General features: G+C 43.6%; 1 protein-coding gene across 12 annotated transcripts in view; it reads right to left on the bottom strand.

The window, feature by feature from the left end:
* The window catches only part of LOC129866981 (C2 domain-containing protein 5-like), a 60,002-nt gene that overhangs the window by 25,566 nt on the left and 13,129 nt on the right, over positions 1 to 21,307 (bottom strand). For 10 of the 12 annotated variants that reach the window (XM_055940048.1, XM_055940054.1, XM_055940056.1 and 7 more), the window contains 8 exons: positions 17,448 to 17,556; positions 17,238 to 17,324; positions 16,915 to 17,086; positions 16,105 to 16,200; positions 15,849 to 16,004; positions 10,566 to 10,815; positions 3,131 to 3,288; positions 1,706 to 1,794 (listed from right to left, as the gene is read on the bottom strand). In XM_055940048.1, the coding sequence (XP_055796023.1) occupies positions 1,706 to 1,794; positions 3,131 to 3,288; positions 10,566 to 10,815; positions 15,849 to 16,004; positions 16,105 to 16,200; positions 16,915 to 17,086; positions 17,238 to 17,324; positions 17,448 to 17,537 (1,098 nt within the window). In that variant the 5' untranslated portion in view covers positions 17,538 to 17,556. Of the gene's footprint in view, positions 1 to 1,705; positions 1,795 to 3,130; positions 3,289 to 8,896; positions 9,019 to 10,565; positions 10,816 to 15,848; positions 16,005 to 16,104; positions 16,201 to 16,914; positions 17,087 to 17,237; positions 17,325 to 17,447; positions 17,557 to 21,307 lie in introns of all 12 variants that reach the window. The other 2 variants (XM_055940057.1, XM_055940052.1) reach the window with 1 other exon arrangement.

Here is a 21,307-nt window from a genome sequence, read left to right on the forward strand (position 1 = left end):
GGGTTCAAGTCCGGGTTTTGGCTGGGCCACTCAGACTTGTCCCGAAGTCACTCCTGCGTTGTCTTGGCTGTGTGCTTAGGGTCGTTGTCATATTGGAAGGTGAACCTTCACCCCAGGCTGAGGTACTCAGCGCTCTGGAGCAGGTTTTCATCAAGGATCACTCTGTATTTGCTCTGTTCATCTTTCCCTCGATCCTGACTAGTCTCCCAGTCCCTGCCGCTGAAAGACATCCCCAAAGCATGATACTGCCATCACCATGTTTCACCGTAGGGATGGTGCCAGATTTCTTCCAGACTTGACGCTTGGCATTCAGGCCAAAGAATTCAATCTTGGTTTCATCAGACTAGAGAATCTTGTTTCTCATGGTCTGAGTCTTTAGGTGCCATTTGGCAAACTCCAAGTGGGATGTCATGTGCCTTTTACTGAGGAGTGGCATCCATCTGGCCACTCTACCATAAAGGCCTGTTTGGTGGAGTGCTGCAGAGATGGTTGTCCTTCTGAAAGGTTCTCCCATCTCCCTCGAGGAACTCTAGAACTCTTACAGAGTGACTATCGTGTTCTTTGTCACCTCCCTGACCAAGGCCCTTCTACCCCGATTGCTCTGTTTGGCCGGGCGGCCAGCTCTAGGAAGAGTCTTCGTTGTTCCAAGCTTCTTCCACTTTAAGAATTATGGTGGCCACTGTGTTCTTGGGAACCTTCAATGCTGCAGAAATGTTTTGGTACCCTTCACCAGATCTGTGCCGACACAATCCTGTCTCGGATCTTTATAGACAATTCCTACAACCTCATGGCTTGGTTTTTGCTCTGACATGCACTGTCAACTGTGGGACCTTATACAGACAGATGTGTGCCTTTACAAATCATGTCCAATCAATTGATTGGGGGAGGTGACCAAGAACCGGATGGTCACTCTGACAGAGCTCCAGAGTTCCTCTGTGGAGATGGGAGGACCTTCCAGAAGGACAACCATCTCTGCAGCACTCCACCAAACAGGCATTTATGGTAGAGTGGCCAGATAGAAGCCACTCAGTAAAAGGCACAACAGCCCGCTTGGACTTTGCCAAAAGACATCTAAAGGACTCTTAATGGGAGAAACTCCCAAATACAGGTGTGCCAAGCTTGTAGTGTCATACCCAAGAAGACTTGAGGCTACAATCGCTGCCAAAGGTGCTTCAACAAAGTACTGAGTAAAGGTTCTGAATACTTATGTAAATATACATATTTTTTCATACGTTTGCAAAAAAATCTAAAAAACAGTTTTTGCTTCGTCATTATGGAGTAAATGTGTGTAGATTGATGAAGTAAAAAATAATACATTTCAGAATAAGGCTGTAACGTAACAAAATGTGGAAAAAGTCATGGTGTCTGAATACTTTCCGAATGCACTGTAAGGAGAGGATACCACTGTAAACTGTTGAGAAGCAGTGCAACTAAAGACTAAAACACCGGAGCAGAACTCAGGCAGGAAAGAGAGGTTTGCTAGAAGCATCCAGAATAAACACTGTGTGTGTGTGTGTGTCATACCCTGGTGTTTACAAATATACCAGAGGATGAGGCTCCCTGAGAGGAAGGAGTGGTCAAGAAGATGGAGAGACGGAACATTATTCACTCTAACATAATCATACTTCACCCTCACAAACTCTTCACAATTCACCCTTTCACACAGCTAAATGCAGTGCAGTGTGTGTCCGGTGTGTGTGCTTACCCTCTGCTCCAGAGCTGATTGGGTATGTTGTCTGAGGAGGGTCTTCAGAGGCCCAGCCTCTTTTCCAACGCTGCCCCCACTCCCCATCCCTGATAGGACGAGAGAACAACACTTCACCAATCACATCGCTTCATCACAGAAAGCTGGCATTCGTTGACAACCACAAGTATGTAAGTAGCCTTGCACGAGCCTTAGCTTGTGCGAGCTGGAACACCTCGACAACCATGCAAATCCCAGATGAATAGTGTCCCTTAGACTACTAAGCTAATATCTACATAGCATGTATCATACACCTTTGTTAATGACAACATTCCCATAAATCTACCTGTGAGGATAGAGAAAGTTCACATAGCTGCTTTACTATCCCCTCTGTACACTACAGCATACTACGCCACCATAGAGACTTGCAAATGGGGGTGATTGTGTGGGGTCTGGACATGCCTTAAACCACACATTGGGGTAGAGAAACATGGGCAGGGGGTCACTCCAGGGCAGTTAGTATCGGGGCCAGAGACCAGCAGGGATGAACATTTCACCCAGGTTAAGTGGGGTAAAGTTTGAGAGGAGCACATGTATGGCTGTTAGAGGTTGTAGATACCGTTTGTAAAAGGTGTTTTAGTGCTTCATGACTTCTGAACTCTGTGCCCTACCAGTGACTTTAATAAAGGCTATTTAAGTGTAACAAGTGTTATAAGGGGTGTTGTTGGGCTTCATGACTCCTGCAGGCTGTTAGTGTTAGAGACAGTTATAGACCTTCATAACTGTCCTACCGGAGGCCGCCAGCATCAGCTCTTCACTGAATGATACAGTCTTTCTCAACACAGACCCCTCTGATTGGACAGAGGGAAGAGGGGGTGGGGTGTAGGCTCTGAGGGCAGACCCAATGCTGCACAGGATTAGCCCAGAGGAAGGAAGGGACGGGGAATCGAAGGAGGGGGTGAGGGAACTGGGACAGAGGAAGACCCCAGGACGAGACACAAACCTCTCTGCAGAGAAAGAGGTGAAGAGAGAGAGAAAGAGAGAGAGGCAGGAGGTAGGGAGACAGAAAACAAGGATAAAAACAAGAAAACAGCAAGAAAAGCAGAAAAGAAAGAGACAGTGGAGGAGAGTCACATGATTTGAAATCTGACAGGGAAAAAAAGGAAGGGACATAAAACTCCTTTAGGAAGAAAAGAGTTGGGGAAGAAAGGAAGTGAGGGGGATCAAAGGGTTTATTTCCACCAGTAGGGGGAGCCATGTCCTGTGCGGGTTATTATGTGGTAACACCAGAACTCTATGGTCAACAGCTGTTGTCAGTGTGATTCTAACAAAATGACTTGAAATAAATCAAAACAATGAACTGGGATAGCAAAATAAACAACACAGTGAGTTTCTGAGTGGGGATGAGGAAAGGTGCAGAGAGGGGAGGAGAGGGTGAGGTCTTACCAATCCTGGGTGTCAGACTGAGGTCTGTGTCTGAGGAGGAGGACTGGCGACTGCATGGCTTGGATGGAGAGAAGGGAGGAGGAGAGGAGGAAGGAAGGGTTCTGAGAGGCGTGGGGGGGCCGGAGAGGGGATGGGGGGGGTCCTCACTGAACACGGGCCTGCCAGGAGAACACACACACCCATCAGTCAGTGTGGGTGTGGTGTGGAGAGATGCTTTGCTGATAGATGTATGTGAAGTGTGTGGAGTGCAAATTACTTGGCCGTGGAACAGAAAGCCAAGCACATGAAGCGTAAGCACAGTGTTTCCCTTAGATTAATTTAGCAGCAGTGGGGGCCACCGCTGCTAAAGCATTGCCGCCACTCCAAAACATCTGACTAAAATAGGTGCTTCAACAAAGTACTGAGTAAAGGGCATGGCCGATTTAATTAGGGCCGATTTCAAGTTTTCATAACAAATCGGAAAATCGGCATTTCTGGACACATTTTTGGATTCTAATTAAGTCTATGATTTGATAGAGCAGTCTGACTGAGCGGTGGTAGGCAGCAGCAGGCTCGTAAACATTCATTCAAACAGCACTTTCCTGCGTTTGCCAGCAGCTCTTCGCTGTGCTTCAAGCATTGTGCGATTTATGACTACAAGCCTATCAACTACCGAGATTAGGCTGGCAATACTATGGTGCGAATAAGAAAATCCAATAGTCAAAGGTATATTAAATACAAAATGATAGAGGGAGAAATAGTCAGATAATTCCTATAATAACTACAACCTAAAACTTCTTCACTGGGAATATTCTAGACTCATGTTAAAAGGAACCACCAGCTTTCATGTTCTGAGCAAGGAACTTAAACGTTAGGTTTTTTACATGGCACATATTGCACGTTTACTTTCTTCTCCAACACTGTGGTTTTGCATTATTATAACCAAATTGAACATGTTTCATTATTTATTTGAGACTAAGTTGATTTTATTTACATATTATATTAAGTTCAAATAAAAGTGTTCATTGTTCATTCAGTATAGTTGTAATTGTCATCATTACAAATATATATATAAAAATCGTCCGATTAATCGGTATCAGCTTTTTTTGGTCCTCGAAATATCGGTATCGGCGTTGAAAAACCATAATCGGTCGACCTCTAGTCTGAATTACTTATGTAAATGTGATATTTAAGTAAAAATAAATAATACATTTAAAAAAATTCTAAAACCTGTTTTTGCTTCGCCATTATGGAGTATTATGTGTAGATTGATGGGAGGGAAAACTATTTAAACAATTGTAAAATAAGGCTGCAACGTAACAAAATGTGGAAAGAGTCAAGGGGTCTGAATAGTTTCCAAATGCACTGTATATATAGTACCAGTCCAAAGTTTGAACACACCTACTCAATTAAGGGTTTTTCTCAAGTTAGACTATTTCTACATTGTAGAACACTAATGAAGACATCAAAACCATGAAATAACACATATGGAATCATGTAGTACCCAAAAATGTGTTAAACAAATCAAAATATATTGTGAATGAGATTCTTCAAAGTAGCCACCCTTTGCCTTGATGACAGCTTTGAACACTTGGCAATTCTCTCAACCAGCCTCATGATGAAAATTTCAATGTGAACAGTTCCTATTTGGGTAAACCAAAATGTTTTTATATGTAGGTATCAGTATTTTGTCTCCCCCATACCCCAACTTCTTATCTTGCCAAATTTTTAAGGAGTTTTGTTTACACACCTCCTTGACGGTATACATTTTCCATACCTGGAATGCATGGATTTTTACAAATTATCTTTGAAAGACAGGGTCCTGAAAAAGGGACGTTTCTTTTTTTGCTGAGTTTACTACAAGGACACCAATAATAAGAAGAGACTGGCTTGGGCCAAGAAACACGAGCAATATGGACATGAGACCAGTGGAAATCTGTCCTTTGGTCCAAGAAATCTCAAATTTGGACTTCGGGTTCCAACCGCCGTGTCTTGGTGAGACACAGAGTAGGTGAACGGAAGATCTCTGCATGTGTGTTTCCCACTGTAATGAATGGGGGGAGGAAGTGTGATGGTGCTTTGCTGGTGACACTGTCTGATTTATTTAGAATTCAAGGCACACTTAACCAGCATGGCTACAACAGCATTCTGCAGTGATACGCCATCCCATCTGGTTTGCGCTTAGTGGGACTATCATTTGTTTTCAACAGGACAATGACCCAAACACACCTCCAGGCTGTGTAAGGGAAATTTGACCAAGAAGGAGAGTGATGGAGTGCTGCATCAGATAACCTGGCCTCCACAATCATCTGACCTCAACCCAATTGAGATGGTTTGGAATAAGTGACAAGGGAAAACATATGTGGGATCTCCTTCAAGACTGTGGGAAAAGCATTTCAGGTGCAGCTGGTTGAAAGAATGCCAAGTATGTGAACATTTTTGTTCTTTTTTAATTTAACCTTTATTTAACCTAGACAAGTCAATTCTTATTTACAATGACGGTCTACACCGGCCAAACCCAGACGACTCTGAGCCAATTGTGCGCCCCCTATGGGACTCCCAATCACGGCCGGTGGTGATACAGCCTGGATCAAGACAAAGGGTGGCTACTTTGAAGAATCTAAAATATATTTTGATTTGTTGAACACTTTTTTGGTGACTACATGATTCCATGTGTTATTTCACTGTTTTGATGTCTCCACTATTATTCTACAATATAGAAAATAGTAAAAATAAAGAAAAACTCTTGAATGAGTAGGTGTGTACAAACTTTTGACTGGTACTGGTACTGTGTGTGTGTGTGTGTGTGTGTGTGTGTGTGTGTGTGTGTGTGTGTGTGTGTGTGTCTGTGTCTGTGTCTGTGTCTGTGTCTGTGTCTGTGTCTGTGTCTGTGTCTGTGTGTATATATATATATATATATATATATATATATATATAATTTATTTTAAAAAAATGGGGGGGTGTAAACTTTTCAGTGTAAACTTAAATGACTAAAACCAGATAAAGTTTAGAAAGATAATGGACCTATATACACTGAACAAAAATACAAATGCAACAATTTCAAATGTCACGGAGTTAATGTTCATATAAGGAAATCAGTTAATTTAAATAAATTCATTAGGCCCTAATCTATGGATTTCTGCACTGTCGGAACTACAAGCACAAGCATTTTGCTACACTCGCATTAATATCTGCTAACCTATGTGTATGTGACCAATACAATTGGATGACTGGGAATATAGATATACACCTGTTGGTTAAAAAAATAAAATAATTAAAAGTAGGGGCGTGGATCAGAAAACCAGTCAGTATCTGGTTCAACCACCATTTGCCTCATGCAGTGCAACACATCTCCTTCACATAGAGTTGATCAGGTTGTTGATTGCGGCCTGTAGAATGTTGTCCCACTCCTCTTCAATGGCTGTGCAAAGTTGCTGGATATTGACGGGAACTGGAACACGCCGTCGTTCGAGTCGATCCAGAGCATTCCAAACATGCTCAATGCCTGCCCATACCATAACCTCACCACCACCATGAGGCATTCTGTTCACATCAGCAAACCGCTCGCCCACACAACGGTACAGTTGAAACCGGGATTTATCCTTGAAGAGCACACTTCTCCTGAGTGCCAGTTGCCATTGAAGCATTTGCCCACTGAAGTCTGTTACGACACCGAACTGCAGTTGGGTCAAGACCATGGTGAGGAGGACAAGCACGCAGATGAGCTTCCCTGAGACTGTTTTTGACAGTTTGTGCAGAAATTCTTCAGTTGTGCAAACCCACAATTTCATCAGCTGTCCAGGTGGCTGGTCTCAGATGATCCCACAGGTGAAGAAGCCGGATGTAGAGGTCCTGGGCTAGTTACACTTGGTCTACGGAGGCCAGTTAGATGTACTGCCCAATTCTCTAAAACAAACATCCAATTCTCTGGCAACAGCTCTGGTGGACATTCCTGCAGTTAACATGTCATAATACGCCCTCTCAAAACTTTAGACATCTGTGGCATTGTGTTGTGTGACAAAACTAAACATTTCGAGTGGTCCCAGCACAAGGTTCACCTGTGTAACGAGCATGCCATTTAATCAGTTTCTTGATATTCCACATCTTTCAGGTGGATGGATTATCTTGTCAAAGGAGAATTACTCACTAACAGGGATGTATACAAATTGGTGCACAAAATGTGAGAGAAATAAGCTTTTTGTGCATATGTAACATTTCTGTGATCTGTTATTTCAGCTGATGAAACATGGGACCAACACTTTACATGTAGCGTTGATATTTATATTTAATCATTTATTTTACCCACTTTTCGCCCCAATTTTGTGGGATCCAATTGGTAGTTACAGTCTTGTCTCATCGTTGCAACTCCCGTACGGACTCAGGAGAGGCGAAGGTTGAGAGCCGTGCGTCTTCCGAAACACAACCCAACCAAGCCGCACTGCTTCTTGACACAATGCCCACTTAAGCTGGAAGCCAGCTGCACCAAGCCCGACGACCGTGTCAGCGTGCACTGCGCCCGGTCCGCCACAGGAGTCACTAGTGCGCGATGGGACAAGGACATCCCTGCCGGCCAAACCCTCCCCTAGCCAATTGTGCACCGCCCCATGGGTCTCCCGGTCACGTCCGGCTGCGACAGAGTCTGTACTCGAATCCAGAATCTCTAGTGGCACAGCTAGCACTGTGATGCAGTGGCTTAGACCACTGCGCCACTCGGAAGGACTCGTTGATATTTTTGTTCAGTATATTTTTTTATATATAAGATTATCTTTCAGAACTAACAGCCAGGGAGAAACTAAATTACCAAATTTACATGGCATGGGGCCCCCATTGATTTAGTTATAACGTTTAAGTGACTCAGCATAAGAACACGGCACAAGCCATGGCAAAATGTGTAGAATTGCAGGAAATTTGCTTTAAAACAGCAACAGTTTGTCTCTGCGGCCAAGAGGGCTTCTAAAATCTTGGGTCGGGGACCGCACCATTGGCCACGCCCACTAACACACGTTTGCAACACCCACCACTTAAGCACCATTGTGATCCAGAAAAAAAACTTTACCACCGCTGCTGAAAAAAATTCTACGGAAAACACTGGTAAACAGAAACACAGATACTATATGTCCAACTGAGGAGGAAAGCACGGCAGAAACACACACACACAACATGGGCCATACCAACACAACACCAAAGGAATGAGCAGTTTCTTGTAGTGGAATTTTCAATTCACTTCCAGAATAGACTGAATTGAAATGGAATTGAGCCCAACAGGCTCCTGAGTGACTGCGCCTTGGAGACAAATAAAGTTGACTAAACTAAAACTGGACTAAGAGGGGTGCTGAGGAAAGGTGGAAGGGATGGATCTGCTTGGGTGGGTATCTAATGTCTAACAGTGGGAGTGGCTCTGCCTGTAGGGGCTCTATGATTGGCTGAGGGGGACACAGGAAGAGTTTGGGGCTGTGGATGTCACCATCTTCTCATCTAATGGCAAGGAAGAAGGGGCTCTCTGGGTTACTTTTTATTTTAGGAAGGGGGTGGTAATTATCTCTCTCGTTTCTCTGTCCCTTGCTCTTTTGCTCTGGCTTTCCCTTTCCCCCCCTTTACCTCTGTCTCCTTACCTCTCTTTAATAATCTCTCCCTCCCTCTCTATGTACCAGTGAAGACCCATGTAGGAACACAGAAGTTCTGGGACAATATTTCTCTCCCTCAATCCCCTTCTCTCTCTTTCTCACTCTGAATCAGCCTTCCTCTTTCCCTCCCTCCCTCACTCTCCCTCTTTTTCTCTGTCCGTACCAGTGAAGACCAGAGTAGGGACAGAGACAGAGAAGTTCTGGGAGTGGGACAGTCTCTGAGAGTTGCAGGTTGAGTGGACAGGGCTGTTGTGGGTGGAGCGACATCCGTGGGCCAGAGGAGACCTGAACCATTCACCACGCAGAGACGGACAGAGTGGACGAATCCAAACGCACACAGCAAGAGAAGAGCCAATCCGTGTGCAGCAAAGGTAGAGAAGAAGAGAAACACAACACACCACAACATTGCAGCAAAGAAAAATAGAGTACAACAAAAGACAAGACAAAATATGAGGTTCTCTACCCCTCCTTTTGCATTTTAACATGCACCTACATGCTGTAGCTCCTTTCATCCCTCCCCTCCATCCATTCCCTTTTCCATTCCTCTCTGACCGTGCACTAGCAGTAACAAGCTCATGCACAGCCCTCAGACATATAACTCATCTAGAACTCACTAGAGAACAGAGAGAGAGGGAGGCTGTACAGGGAGGGGGGCTGTGTGTATGTCCCAGATAAGGAATGTAGCCATGTCACATGATTATAATACACAAACACTAGGGCTGGGCAATACAGCCAAAATATCATATCACAATATTTTTTCCAATTTATTTTACGGTATGACTATTTTATGTTTTTGAATAATAAAATAACTTTATATGCTTGATGAGTGGTTAATGACATTAGGGTGGCAACACAAATAAAGTGATTTCAATGGGGCTTTCTCCACTCTGTTTCATACTGTTAAATCCAACCTCAAACTAAAAAACATTTAATCAATTTCAGCATTTCCACACTGTGCCACGCAAGGCAGCATGATACGGGCAAAGAATCTAAGACTAGTTAATTGGTGAACTGTTGGAATCATGGAAATATAATTATTATTGTAATTAAATAGTTGGAATATAGTGGGAAGCACAATGAATACATAGTTGTTTGAACGAATGAATAAGCCAGGGAGGAATTATTGACAGATGACCATAATTGTAATGTTACATTACATGGTGTCTTACCTCATGTAGCTAGCTAGCTAACATATTTATGCTTTGCCTATTCTTCTTTGATTTAGAATATACCGTAGCACAAACAACATGCTTGCTCTGACTGAGTACATTTAGCAAGCTAGCTAGCCTACTAACTAGTGATCAGCATTAGCGGCTAACTCCCTAAGAAATTACAAACTAGCAGACAGTAAGATACACAAACTAATAGTGTACTTATAGAACGCTTGTGGAAAGTAGCATGTCACCAACATCTTGTTGCATCTATCTGACCATGCAGACTGAACAGCATAAAAGTGCTTGTGACTCAGTGGTCGAGCAACTGCTCTTTCATGTGACAGGGGTCAGAGCTTGGTGTGGAAAGCAGCATGCAGCTGGACGATAGGTGAAAGACGACTCAAGTAGCAAACGGAGCAAACTATAAAAACTGACATCACAAGCCCCAGATTTCCGTATCACATTTAACAACCAAAGTATTGAAATACCATTATAGGAGGGTAAAGAAAAAATCCAAACCGGTCCGTGCATCAATACCGCCCTGCCCTAAAACAGACCAAAATGTTGAGAGCTCCAAAAACACAAACAGGAGTCAGTACAATGGCAGGAGACAGACACTCTCTCCCTCTCTCGCATGCACACACAGGCTCCATGCTCATGCGATTATTCAATACTCACTCTCTGCTGTCCTTGGAAGGAGAGTTGCAGGCATTGGATGCGGGGGCGGTGTTGGGGAGTGTGTGTGTGTTGGTGTGTGTGGTGGTGTTGGGAGCCATCCCAGGGCTGAGTTTGTCCAGAGTGCAGGCGGTGCCGATGGCTCGGACCACCAGACCTGACTCTCCCTCCAGATCAAAGCACTGCAGGTACCCCACCACCGCATTACCACCCATCTCCAACACTTTCAGACCTATCTTCCGCTGCAGCTCACCTACACACAAACACAGAAGAAGAGAAGGTTTAATTTAATGGAGTGGCTGCGGTTCTGGATTTTCTGGAAACCTGATTTGCCATGGCTAAGGATACAGAGATTTCTGTTCTTGCACAGGATTTTATTTTACGTAGCTGCTGCTCAGTGCTCCGCTGCCGCTTCCCTGTCCTTGATCGGCAATGAACGCCTTTGTCTGGTGTAGCCTTCAAATTTCCATGCCTCAGTAGGCAATTAAGCATAAGCGCGATTCCATGGTCCTTTTTCAGGAGGGGAGTTAGGCTACATGTTGTACACAAAAAATATGAACATGTTTGTACAAACTCGCAGATTGTTTTTTGCCTCAATGCAAAACTCAAGTGGGGTCTAATTAGGGATGTAATGTTATTTTTTTATCAACATTGCAAACATTGGCTAAGCAGGATGCAGACAGGCAGTCAAAGTAGTAGTGTTCTTTTTCAGCAACTCTGACTAATGGATACAATACGGCAGCAACTACAAAGATTAGCCTACATCATCACACAAAACGCAGATTGTTTTTACTCCTATGTGATGTGTAGGGACTGTGTCCTGCTTGTGCACCTGCATTATCAGTTACAACAGTCTGACGGTTGTAGCCTTCATAACGGCCTTGAATGTTCCCTGGGTTTTGATGTAGTATGTATAGGGGTAAGGTGACTAAGCATTAGGACATATGATAAACAGAGTAGCAGTAGTGTATATGATGATTGTACGTGAGTGTGTGTAGAGTCAGTATAAATGTGTATGCATGTTATGTGTGAGCATCAGGTGTGTGCGTATACGCGCGTGCGAGTGAGTGTAGAGTCATGTGAGTTTGCATAGAGACACTAACCCACAAGGGTCAACTCCAATAATCAATGTAGCCATTTAGTTAACTTTTTAGCAGTCTTATGGCTTGGGGATAGAAGCTGTTCAGGAGCCTGTTGGGTGTCAGACTTGATCCACCCGTACCGCTTGCCTTGCGGAACCAGAGTAACAGTCTATGACTTGGGTGGCTGGAGTCATTTTTCCAGGCCTTCCTTTCACACCGCTTGATATAGAGGTCCTGGATGGCAGGGAACTCGGCCCCAGTGATGTACTGGGTTGTCCGCAACACTCTCTGTAGAGCCATGCGATCGAGGGTGGTGCAGTTGCCATAACAAGTAGCGATCCAGCCAATCAAGATGCTCTCAATGGTGCAGCAGTATAACATTTTGAGGATATGAGGGCTCATGCCAAACATTTTCAACCTCCTGAGGGGGAAGAGGCGTTGTCGCTCCTTCTTCACGACTGTGTGTGTGAACCATTTTAAGTCCTTAGTAATTTGGACACGAGGAACTTGAAACTCTTGACCCACCCCACTGCAGACCTGTCAATATGGATGGGAGCGTGCTCACTCCCCCCCCCCCCCCCCCCCCCCCCCCCCCCCCTTCCTGTAGTCCACGCTCAGCTCCTTGGTCTTACTGAAGTTGAGGGAGTGGTTGTTGTCCCGGCACCACACTGTCAGGTCACTGACCACCTCCCTGTAGGCGGTCTCATCGTCGCCGGTGATCAGGCCTACCGCCGTTGTGTCGTGCATGGCTACGCAGCCGTGGGAGTACAGGAGGGGACTAAGTACACACCCTTGTGGGGCCCCGGTGTTGAGGGTCAGCATGGCGGAGGTGATGTTGCCTACTCTCACCACCTGGATTCGGCCTGTCAAAGTCCAGGATCCTGTTGCAGAGGGAGATGTTCAGTCCCAAGGTCCTAAGCTTGATGATGGAGCTGATGTGTGCCATAACTAGCCTTTCAAAGCACTTCATGATTACAGATGTGAGTAATACAGAGCGGTAGTTATGGCATGAAGCCTTCGACCTCTTGGAAACAGGAATGATGGTGGTCAGTTTAAGACATGTAGGGATTACAAACTGGGAAAGTGGAAGTTGAAAATGACCGTGAATATGCCTGCCAGCTGTTCTGTGCATGCTCTGAGAACGCTCTGAGATACCTTCTGGCCCGTGGCCTTGCGAGTGTTGACCTGATCAAAGAACTTACTCATGTTGGCCTCGGAGAGCGAGATCAACAAGATGGCGCCGACAGACATGGTCGCCCTGTTTCTAGCTCCTAGCCAACTTTGAATACATTTTTCTATTTGCGCAGAAATAAATTTGCGTTATTACCTACAGCCTAAAATAACTTTTGGATATTAGATCGACGGTCACTCACCAGCATTTTTACTAGAAATGTGAATCTCCTGAATTATAATGTTTTACTCCCCCAAGGAGTCCACTCATCACTGGGGCTGCTCCAAGACGCCGTCGATGGAGAAGAGGAATAAAGAGTGGGCTTTTCATCCGACTCAGGAGGCGTGCATATTATCCACCGATTCGGAGTATATTACTCGCTAATGTTCAGTCCCTGGACAATAAAGTAGACGAATTCAAGGAGAGGATCTCCTTCCAGAGAGATATCAGGGACTAACATACTAGGCTTGAGCAATATACAGTTTATACCGTGTAAAGGGGTATTTTGAAATACCGATGGTATGAGGGGTTGGGGGTACCCCCGCCTCATGGGAGCTGCGTGCTACACCATTGCTTATAGCTAGCAATAAGTTAAGTATAAGTATAAGAAATCTAAAATGTGTCAAATAAATTATATCTAGCTCAGGGCTCCATCTGTGCATTTAATTTGCTTGCCAAGTGGCTAGATTTCAAGATCAAGCTTCTTGGTTACAGCAGATACATTAAATCACCTCCTGGATCAAGATCCCTGTTGCCTAAATTGTTCTATGTGTAAAAAAAATATTTCAAAAATAGCACCCCTTGTGTGCACATTCGGTAATACCGTATACCACGGTATAGTACAGCAACAGTATGATAATCATACTATCAGGATATCGGCCCAACCCTATAACATTCTCTTTCACAGAATCATGGCTCACTCCGGATATGCTGTCCCTGTCCATTCAGCCAGCGGGGTTCTCCATACATCATACAGACAGAAAGAAGTTAAGGTGGAGGTGTACGTTTCATGATTAACTACTCATGGTGTGACTCTGGTAGCGTACCGGAGCTCAAGTCCTTTTGTTATCCAGATCTGGAATACCCCACCATCAAATGCCAACCGCGTTACCTCCCGAGAGAATCATCTTCGGCCATCGTCACGGCCGTGTATATTCCCCCCAAGCTGACACCACGATGGCGCTCAAAGAACTACACTGGTCTATGTGAAAACTGGAAACTGTATATCCTGAGGCCATATTTATTGTAGCTGGGGACTTAATAAAGGAAATATGAGAAAAACGCTACGGAAATTTTAGCAACAGATCTCCTGTGCTACCCGCTCATCGAGCACTCTTGACCATTGCTACTGCCCCTCCGGGTCGGCTACAAGGCCCGACTCCATTCTACTCCTCCCTTCCTATAGGCAGAAATTTAAACAGGAAGTACCCGTGATAAGTATTGTTCAATGTTGGTCTGTCCAATCAAAATATATGCTTCAAGATTGTTTTGATAAAGTGGACTGGGATATGTTCCGGGTTGCCTCAGAATAGTATTTACGTATACAGAGACTTGGTGCCTGAGTTCATCAGGATGTGCATAGAGGATGTTGTTCCCACTGTGACGATTTTAACTTATCCAAACCAAAACTTGTGGATAGACGGCAGAATTTGCGCAAAACTTAAAGTGCAAACCACAGCATTTAACCACGGCAAGGTGACTGAGAACATGGAAGAGTACAAAACAGTCCAGCTATGCCCTCCATGAGACAATCAAACTGGCAAAATGACAGAACAGGGGCAAAGTGGAGTTGCAATTCAACGGCTCAGACAAGAGACGTACAGTGCATTTGGAAAGTATTGAGACCACTTGACTTATTCCTCATTTTGTTACAGCCTTATTCTACAATGGATTCAATTATTTTTTTCCCCTTATCAATCTACACACAATACCCCATGATAAAGCACACAGGTTTGTAGAAATGTTTGCAAATGTGTTAAAAATAAAAATGAAATATCACATTTACATAAGTATTCAGACCCTTTATTGGGTTCGTTGAAGCACCTTTGGCAGCAATTAAAGTCTTCTTGGGTATGACACTACAAGCTTGGCACACCTATATTTGGGGAGTTTCTCCCATTTTTCTGTGCAAATCCTCTCAAGCTCTGTCAGGTTGGATGGGGAGTGTCGCTGCACGGCTGTCCTTCAGGTCTCTCCAGAGATGTTCGATCAGGTTCAAGTCCGGGCTCTGGCTGGGCCACTCAAGGACATTCAGAGACTTGTCCCGAAGCCACTCCTGCTTTGTCTTGGCTGTGTGCTTACGATCGTTGTCCTATTGGAAGGTGAACATTCGCCTCAGGTTGAGATCCTGAGCGCTCTGGAGCAGGTTTTCATCAAGGATCTCTCTGTACTTTGCTCCATTAATCTTTCCCTCGATCCTGACTAGTCTCTCAGTCCATGCCGCTGAAAAACATCCCCACAGCATAATGCTTCCACCACCATGTTTCACCGTAGGGATGGTGCCAGGTTTCCTCCAGACGTGACGCTTGGCATTCAGGCCAAAGAGTTCAACCTTTGTTTCATCAGACCAGAGAATCCTTTAAGTGCCTTTTGGCAAACTCCAAGCAGGCCGTCATGTGCATTCTACTGAGGAGTGGCTTTCGTCTGGCCACTCTACCACAAAGGCCTGATTGGTGGAGTGCTGCAGAGGTGGTTGTCCTTCTGGAAGATGTGTGCCTTTCCAAAAAGTTCTAAAAACATGTTTTCACTTGGTCATTGTGGGTGAGGTAAATGGGTGAGAATAAATGTAATCAATTTTGAATTCAGGCTGTAACACAGCAAAATGTGGAATAAGTCAAGGGGTATGAATACTTTGAAGACACGAAAATATCCTCAAATAAAAAGGTGACATTCCTGTACTGTCGCCTCATAAAACATTTGATCTCATTCCCAAAATGCTGGAGTATAGAGACCAATTAAAAATTTTAGCTTCACTGAACAAATAAAAACACAGGGGAGTGTATACATAGAGTGTTTGATAGTGGTGTTATATACCAGACATGAGAGAGATGAGTCTCTGTCGGGCCTCGTTAGAAGCTCTGGGGGTTCTGATGCGGTCAATCCACTGGTACTCTGGGTCCTCGTTCACCACCAGCTCCTCAACAAAGCCATGGACCAGCGCCACGCGGTAACACCTCGGGATAGACGTTGCTAACACACAGAGACGTGCATAAACACACACATTATCGTAATTTCTTGTGACTAGACCTCATCTCTACTATAGTACAGCCCCATAGCGAACCAGACTCACTGCAGAAGAATTTGACACCGCAAGAGGACTGTCTGAAGCGGTTCAGGTCATTGAAGAGGTCCACCTTCACCAGAACATTAATCTCCCCTCTGATACCTACAAGAGAGGAGATCAACAGAAACATTACTACCAGTCAGAAACAGCATCTAACCCTAGAAACACCAACTCTTAAATAACACGTTACTGTCCTCTCTAACACCAGGAAGACAGGAACTACATCATCATGACCCAACGGACACAGTTAAAGAACAGCTTTTAATAAGGCAGTTTTTTTTTACAGCAGAGCAACAACATGCATTTACAGGCTGTTACACAGAGAACACTGTGTGTTCCTTTAGAGGCCTGGCTCTATATCTAACAAGTCCAACTGTGGCAATGCACCTTTTGATGGGGAAGTATATGACTGACATCCTTAGTGTCAGATGGGGAACTATATAACAGACTCAGTGTATAGCATGGTAGATAGGGAATTCTACAAGATCGTTCCATTTGACTGTGATCACTTTTTGACTTTTGATTTGAACGAAACTTTCCATACAAGATTATTTTTTTTTTTTAATGTATAAGCTTTTAAATTATATCAAACTCATCCGTAAAAATGTTCCAGTGATGAAGAACTGGAGGTCTCATGGTATGGTGTGCAAAATGGGTCAACTTAGAGAACCTCCATCTTCTGAATGTTTTGGCAATGAGGTGAAAAAAGTCACTTTCTGACCATGGGCAAATATATATTGAATGTTTCATACAAATCAAAAGGGGTTAGTCAGAAAGTGAATTAAATCAAATAGAATGACCCTATAAAAAACGCACCGTGTATAGTGTCGTAGATGGGGAACCATCCAGAGATGACAGTAGCAGCCTCGCAGGAGAGCAGAGGGTCGATGTCAATGTAGACCTTCCCTATTGCATCGTTGGCACTGTAAGTGTCATGGTCCAACACTGTGATTTGTAACGGCTCATCCTGCAAGTCCTCATCATCCACCTACAGGAAGGGTGACAAAGTTGAGGAAACAAGGATACAGGACTATCATGTTGACTGTAGCATATTTACACTGTAATCCAATGCCATTCACAAATACCTCCTGCAACCAATTTCACAAAGAAATAAGTCAAGCCATATCCAGACATTTTACCTCAAATTTGAACCACTCTGAGTTCCACTGTGGGTTAAGTGACTTGGGGAAGACGTCCGTTTTGAAAGTTGTGTTGCCAAACTTGACCTGTAAGAACATCAATGAAGAAGACAACAAGGCTAGGACTGCAGCACTGGAACACAGTATATACTGTACGTGTTGAAATGGTTGTAGGATTACGTTGACCTGATGTTTTTTCAGGATGCTCACCTCTACAAAGGCATCAGTGAGGTCGCTGGCTCTGTCCATGACAGGTAAGTGGCGCCCTGCCACAATCTTAGCTTTCAGCTTCCCCGGCATGATTCAGCTTTGTCTTAACCTGTTGGGGATGGGGGCGCTGTTTAGACTACTTATGCTAATTTGGCTAATTTTTTAAACGGCTTCCCACAAAATCCTTGATCGTACAATATGCATATTATTATTATTATTGGATAGAAAACAGTCTATAGTTTCTATAGGAGTTGAAATTTTGTCTCTAAGTGGAACAGAGCCCATTCTACAGCAATTTCCCTGACATGGAGTCAGATTTGAGAAATGTTGGCCACTGTTCTGAAGTCATTTAAAAGGGCACTGTCGTTGCTATGACTATACGGACACTTCTTACGTCTTCCCCTGGATGCCTTTACGTGATGACGATTCCAACGGGGTCGATTGCGCGTTCACAGGCCCTACAAATGAAAAAACCCTGAAGCTAGTCATTCTTTGGGAGCTGCGTCATGAGCCAAGAGGACACCGGCGCGCACTTGTTCCAAGCGTTAGTTTAGCCTGTTATATTTCTCCGGTCATCTTTTCACTCGTTATAGGAGTTAAAAACATCATAAGGTAGTTAATTTAAAGCGTTTTATAGCAATTTATATCCGTTTAGTGCGATTTTGGGACATTTATTTTTGCAACGATGTGAAAAGTTGGGCACGCTTTTCAGTTCATCCCGAACGCAGTTGACATTTCCACATGGCAAGAGGACAGCTTTCCACCAAAAGACGATTTCTCCCAAGAAAGGATCCTTTGCCCAAGATACTGATGGAAGAACAGCTCAAGGTAGGACATTTTTATTATGATAAATCGTGTTTCTGTCGAAACATTTTAGTGGCTTAGGACGCCATGTTTTTTGACGTAGCTTCGCTTGGCGCAAACTGTATTGAAAAGTAAGGATAAATTAAAAAATGTAATAACGCAATTGTATTAAGAATTAAATTGTCTATCAATCCCTGTCCACCCTGTATTTTTTAGTCTCGTTTATGAGTATTTATGTATAAGAGTAGATCACTGTCTAAGTGGCGCAAGGACATTTTCTGACCAACTGAGCTACATTTCACATTGTCTAACCATGATTTTGGGGGCTAAATATAAACATTTTCGATCAAACTGTATATGCATGTTGTAATGTGATGTTACAGGAGTGTCATCGGAAGAATTCTGAGAAGGTTAGTGAAAAAATTAATATCTTTTGGCGATGTTGACTTTTATCGCTCACTTTGGCTAGAATCAATGCTGGGCTGCTAATTGCTATGTGCTAAGCTAATATAACGATTTATTGTGTTTTCGCTGTAAGACACTTAGAAAATCTGAAATATTGTCTGTATTCACAGGATCTGTGTCTTTCGATTCGTGTATGCTGTGTATTTTTACGAAATGTTTGATGATTAGTAGTTAGGTAAACACGTTGCTCATTGTAATTATTCTAGTCCATTTGTGATGGTGGGTGCAATTGTAAACTATGAAGTCTACCTGAAATATGCACTTTTTTCTAACAAAACCTATCCCATACCATAAATATGTTATCAGACTGTCATCTAATGAGTTTTTTTGTTGGTTAGGGGCTATAAATATCTTAGTTTAGCCGAATTGGTGATGGCTACTGGTGTTGGTGGACAAATAAAAGATGGTGGATTATGCTAATGTGTTTTTAGGTAATAGATGTACATCTTTACATATTGTGTCTTCCCTGTAAAACATTTTAAAAATCGGAAATGTTGACTGGATTCACAAGATCTGTGTCTTTCATTAGCTGTATTGGACTTTAATGTGTGAAAGTTAAATATTTTTAAAAAATATTTTTTTTGAATTTCGCGGCACTGGTTTTTCAGTGGGGGGGGGGGGAGGTGCCGCTAGCGCCACGCTGATCCTAGACAGGTTAACCTGCAGATGCAAGAATTAAAAGGTAAATAATTTCATTATTATAATGCCTAAGTAAGAGGACGTCTGCACTCTTTTAAGATCCTTATTACTGAAGTGTCTGTTCCAGGTGCGTAAGAGTCAAAATAAGAATACTGGAAGAGATGGAGACCCGCACACTGTCAAAGAAGTGTTTACACCTTTCATTTATGCACTATGATTTGATGGGCACCATGACATTTTAATAAACATCTTATTTTGCATTCAAGTCCCAGTTTTGGATTCATTCTTTTTTTCGACAGTGCACAGGTCTCCATCTCTTCCATTATTAAAATGCCAACACGTGTACTGTTCACCTGTATTCATCAGACAATGATAAAAGATGAATTAATTAATGAGCTAACAAACCTAAGGTCCCACTGCAGTTGTGCTACTAAGAACGCTGACAGTCCTGTTTGGCACTGACATGGGCACGTGGTCATGTGACATAGGTTGCTGACAGTTAAAGAGTAGGAATAACTCGAAAAGTGAGGAGTAAAGAAGTCTCAAGGTATTGCTCACCTGAGATAGAGTACCTTACGATAAGGTGTAGACCACACTATCTATATTATTCGCAGCCGTCTATTTACCACCACAAACCGATGCTGGCACTAAGACCACACTCAACCAACTCTATAAGGCCATAAGAAAACAAGAAAATGCTCATCCAGAAGCGGCACTCCTAGTGGCTGGGGACTTTAATGCAGGCAAACTTAAATCAGTTTTACCAGCATGTCACATGTGCAACCAGAGAAAAAAAAAAACAACCTCTAAACCACCTTTACTCCACACATAGATATGCATACAAAGCTCTTCCCCGCCCTGCATTTGGCAAATCTGACCATAATTCTATCCTCCTGATTCCTGCTCACAAGCTTAAACTAAAGCAGGAAGTACCAGTGACTTTCACAATACGGAAGTGGTCAGATGACATGGATGCTACGCTACAGGACTGTTTTGATAGCATAGACTGGAATATGTTCCCGGGATTCATCCAATGGCATTGATGAGTATACCACCTCAGTCATCGGCTTCATCGATGACGTTGTCCCCTCAATGACCGTAAGTACATATCCCAACCAGAAGCCATGGATTACAGGCAACATCCGCAACCAATCTGGACGCTTATAAGAAATCCTGCTATGCCCTCAGACAAACCATAAAACAAACAAAACTTCAATACAGGATTAAGATTGAATCCTACTACACCAGCTCTGACGTTTGTCGGATGTGGCAAGGCTTGAAAACTATTAAGGACTACAAAGGGAAAGCCAGCCACGAACTGCCCAGTGACGCGAGCCTACCAGACGAGCTAAATGCCTATTATGCTCGCTTCGAGGCAAGTAACACTGAAGCATGCACGAGAGCACCAGCTGTTCTGGACGACTGTGTGATAACACTCTCGGTAGCCGATGTGAGCAAGACCTTTAAACAGGTCAACATTCACAAAGCCACGTGGCCAGACAGATTACCAGGACGTATACTCCGAGCATGTGCTGACCAACCGGCAAGTGTCTTCACTGACATTTTCAACCACTCCCTGACCGAGTCTGTAATACCTACTTCTTTCAAGCAGACCAAGGAAGTGAAGGTAATCTGCCTAAATGATTACCACCCTGTAGCACTCACGTAGGTAGCTATGAAGTGCTTTGAAAGGCTCGTCATGAATTACATTAACAGCACAGCAGTGCTGTTAATGTAATTCTAGGGCCTAGACCCACTCCAATTCGCATTCCAACCCAACAGATCCACAGATGATGCAATCTCAATTGCACTCCACACTGCCCTTTCCCACCTGGACAAAAGGAACACCTATGGGAGTATGCTGTTCATTGACTACAGCTCAGCGTTCAACACCATAGTGCCCAGGAAGCTCATCACTAAGCTAAGGACCCTGGGACTATATATATATATAT

This window comes from Salvelinus fontinalis, chromosome 12, assembly GCF_029448725.1.
Source record: "Salvelinus fontinalis isolate EN_2023a chromosome 12, ASM2944872v1, whole genome shotgun sequence".
In the NCBI taxonomy this organism is placed as follows: domain Eukaryota; kingdom Metazoa; phylum Chordata; class Actinopteri; order Salmoniformes; family Salmonidae; genus Salvelinus; species Salvelinus fontinalis.